The 3878-nt window shown below is 53.5% G+C and overlaps 1 protein-coding gene across 1 annotated transcript; it reads left to right on the top strand.

Moving 5' to 3' along the window:
* The first annotated feature begins 562 nt into the window (after positions 1–562).
* Positions 563–2852, top strand: LOC119111231 (uncharacterized). Its single transcript, XM_037235051.1, has 2 exons — positions 563–595; positions 2541–2852. The coding sequence occupies exons 1-2, from the start codon at positions 563–565 to the stop codon at positions 2850–2852; spliced, it is 345 nt and encodes a 114-aa protein (XP_037090946.1).
* The last annotated feature ends 1026 nt before the right edge of the window (positions 2853–3878 follow it).

Raw genomic sequence — 3878 nt, 5'->3', positions numbered from 1 at the left:
GTATATGGTGCCCGGTAAAAACGCATGGAGCCTTTCGAGCGAATGCAAGTAATCCGTGGAGGGCTACTGATGGATCATGAATGTTCAGGCGTGTTAGCAGATAGCGCCCCAACAGCAGCGTAGGGTCATACGAGAAAATGCGGAGATCAAGGATGACGTGGAAGACTCTTAGCAATCGGGTTAACCTAACAGGTGAAGGTATAGAGCCCTGGCAGCAGCGTCACACCTCTGGACAGCCTAATGAGCTTCTAAATGTCCCCCAGTCATCACCCTCTCAATCCGTAAAGAATTGCTCGTGGTGTCTTCACCTATGGTTGTGACTGCTCTTGGTCGTCTGAAGGACCAAAGACGGCCAATTTTGTTGTATTTTGTGCTCGAAAACTGCGTCCGTTCGGCCAGTCATGAGCCCCTTCGAAGTCTATGCCCCCCCCTTGGAGCACAAGGGGGGGGGGCATGCTTCCATAACTCCCCTCCGGATTTCCAGTGGCCCCAGAAATTTGATAGATGGAGCCCCAACAAGATCATAGGGCCATCCATTGAAAATACAAGTACCCAAGACAACATGGAGAGCCCAAGAACGATCGAGTGCGCCCGGGTAGGTTAACAGATGGGGCCCCACGACAAGAACGTAGGGCCCTCCATTTCAATGCTAATTACCCACGGCACAATGTGGCGGGCCCCCAAAAGGTAGAGTGCACCCGAGCAGGTTAGCGGATCGGGCCCCCGACAAGAACGTGGGGCCCTCCGTTCAAAAGAAGGTGCCTACGACCACGTGCAGATGGTCCATGAACGATCGAGTGTGCTCGGGCAGGTCATCAGAAAGGCCCTCAACAAGAGCGCATGACCTCTCACTCAAATGAGGAGCACCGAGACCCAGGACTCTCAAAAGATTAAGTGCACCCAAGAAGGCTATCAGTTGGCCCCCGACAGGAGTGTTGGACCTGGATTTAAATACCATGTCCCAACGTGCAAGGCCCCCGAACAATCTAGTGTGCCCGAGAAAGTGAACAGATGAGATTCCCGACAAACGTATGGGGCTCCCCATCCAGATAGAAAGTACCGAAGACACAATGTGGAGGGCCCCCAGCGGTCGGGTGGGCCGGACCAGGTTAACACATAGGGCTCGACAAGAGCGTAGGAACCTCCATCCAAATTGGAGGTACCTAAGACCCAATGTAGAGGGCCCAAAACGATCGATTGTGCCTGAGCAGGTTAACAGACGGAGCCCCCAACAAGGGCAAAGGGCCCTCCATTCAAATAAGAAATACTCACAACACAATGCAGAGTGCCGTCCAAACGATTAAGTGTGCCAGAGCAGGTTAGCAGGTAGGGCCCCCGACAAGAGCATAGAGCCCTCGGAGGGCCTCCGAACGATCGCATGGTTCGGAGCAGGTTAACAGATAGGGCCCCCGACATGAGCATAGAGCCCTCGGAGGGCCTCCGAACGATCGAGTGGTCCGGAGCAGGTTAACAGATAAGGCCCTCGACAAGAGCGTAGGACCATCCATTAAAGAAGGAAGTACCCAAGACCAATGCATGCATCATGCATGCATTGTATGAATGTATCGCCGGAAGTTGCCATTTCAGTAGCAAGTAAAAATAAGGTCTTCTTTCCAGATGCCGCAGGGATTTCGCAAACTTCCTAGTCTCCAGGTAGTTTTTAAAGTATCTAAGGTATTTGCAAGATCCCTGGCTAACCAGAGAGTTTGCAAACTCCCGGGTTTTTCGCGCTCACTGTAATACGCATGCAATGTAACCCTCATACGCACGCGCACACCCACACGCACACGCACACACCCTATGAACCATTTTTGCTGATACCTTAAAGGTGGACAGCATTGCATCAGCTGATTCTCCCGAAACTACCGGGTTGCATCACCGCATGTTTCGGAAAGTTATCTCTTGAGAATGATGTCGGCTCAATAACACAAAAAAATGTTGCTTCCATTAGAATGCTATCGCCTTGATCTGCCTGTTCCTGGAACTACCTCGGTGAAAAAAGGATTATGCAGAGACTTAAATCGCTACTGAACCGGCTTTGTCTCAAGGCTTTGACGATTGGGTGCCATGCGTGTTTAGCCACAACTGGGGGCATGGAAGTTTGCTGGTATGATTCATTGCAAAGGTCACTGGTTGCGCCTCATGCGGCCCCTTTGCCCGGTAGGCTTAGCGTGCCTGTAATACGGACGGCGGTCACGGCTTTCCCCGGCCGCAAGATGCCTCTGTCTGCTTGGCGGCCGGTGCTCAGAACAGGTTTTCGGTCCGGCCAGCCGACCCTGGGCATCCACTGGAGGCACCCGCCGCGGCCGTCAGTGCCACCCGTGACCGCCTGCCGACCGGACGCCATGTCTCGGCCGCCGCTGCCGCCGCTGCCGCTGCCGCTGCTGCTGTTGCTTCTGCCGCTGCCGCTGGCTGCCGCGCAGGCCGGCCCGGCACACAGGCTGGCCCGGCGCCAAACGCCGCCCGCGGTAGACGTCAGCAGAACCTGCCTGCGCTGCATCTGTGCGGCGCGAGGCTGTGACTGGAGCACCGGCTGCCAGAACGACGTGTGCGGCGCGTACTCGATCAGCGAGGGCTACTTCCTCACCAGTCAGGTGACCAGCCGGTCGCAGCTCTACAAGAGCTACACCTACCAGGCGTGCGCCACCAATCCCACGTGCGCCACCCTGGCCGTGAAGCTCTTCCTGCAGCGGGTGCCCACGGACTGCGACGGCGATGGCGATATCGACTGCGACGACTTCGTCAGCGAACACTACTACGGTCCGGAGGCGTGTGTCGGCGCCGGCTGGATCAAGTTCTCCGACACGTGGCGCAAATACCGCGACTGTAAACGAGAATACGGACTGGTGTGAATGCGCTCAAGCATTCTGATAAATATGCGCCTGTGCACGTCATCTGGCTGCAAATCGCCATAGGCGTAAGCAATGTCGTAAGCATGGTGTGTGTGTGTGTGTCTCAGAAATGGCGTAAGCAATGTCTCTGAAAGTCTGGGGGGCGGCGGAGCAATACCAATTTCTAGATCTTTGCTCATGTACTTATGGTTAAATATTCTTCAAAAAGTCAGGCTATCATCCGCGTGCCCCTCAAACGGCCCTGTCCGCACGCTTATCCAATCGTCGATCCTTTGTGTCGATTCCACTTGCGGCGAGTCTTTTCTGTTGCCGCTCTGCATGTTAGTGGGAACGTGCCTATGCAGTGGGACACAGCTTATCACAAGTTGTTCTGCAACGTATGAACACGCATACCAGGCGGATGAGAAACAATGATTGTGTTAGGAATGGAGGTCTCTACCGCATTTTGAGGTTTGCCCGAGAGTGGAAGTCGGAAGAGGAAAACTCAACAACGAACAATGTCTGGCAAAAACTATTTCAACCCAGACTGTTTCCATAGATGCATAATACTACTAGATCGGAGACAGTTATGCCCAGTGTGCTTGGCATAAAGGGGCATTGTGCACAGGGGAAGTAAAACTCGCTGACCTTGCCGATGACGCCGGTGGCAAAGTGCATATTTTCATGAGACGCTTGGCGCCTAAAATGCTTGCAACAGAACATTCAGTTGACGGGCGCGACAAAATATTGCATCGCACTATGTCCGATCTAACATACATTTCGTTATACAACGTCAGCAGGCCTCTCCGTAAAGACCCTTACCGCGCTTCATATCCCCATAACATCTTTGTTAGATTTCATCCTAACCGCGCAACAGAAATATTGTGGGATTTTTAGTTGGTCGTTCGACTCGGTGTCAGATCGGCGACAAATTAGTGTAGTTCCTACGACCCGACCGGTCGGCGGATTCGCCCTTTTGACCAGGCAACTCGCAGTATCCTAAACTACTCGGTACAAAATACTGAAGAAAACCTAAATGTGGCGATT

Source organism: Pollicipes pollicipes, unplaced genomic scaffold, assembly GCF_011947565.3.
Source record: "Pollicipes pollicipes isolate AB1234 unplaced genomic scaffold, Ppol_2.1 Scaffold_7261;HRSCAF=8764_pilon_pilon_pilon, whole genome shotgun sequence".
In the NCBI taxonomy this organism is placed as follows: domain Eukaryota; kingdom Metazoa; phylum Arthropoda; class Thecostraca; order Pollicipedomorpha; family Pollicipedidae; genus Pollicipes; species Pollicipes pollicipes.
This window is presented reverse-complemented; position numbering and strand designations above follow the sequence as displayed.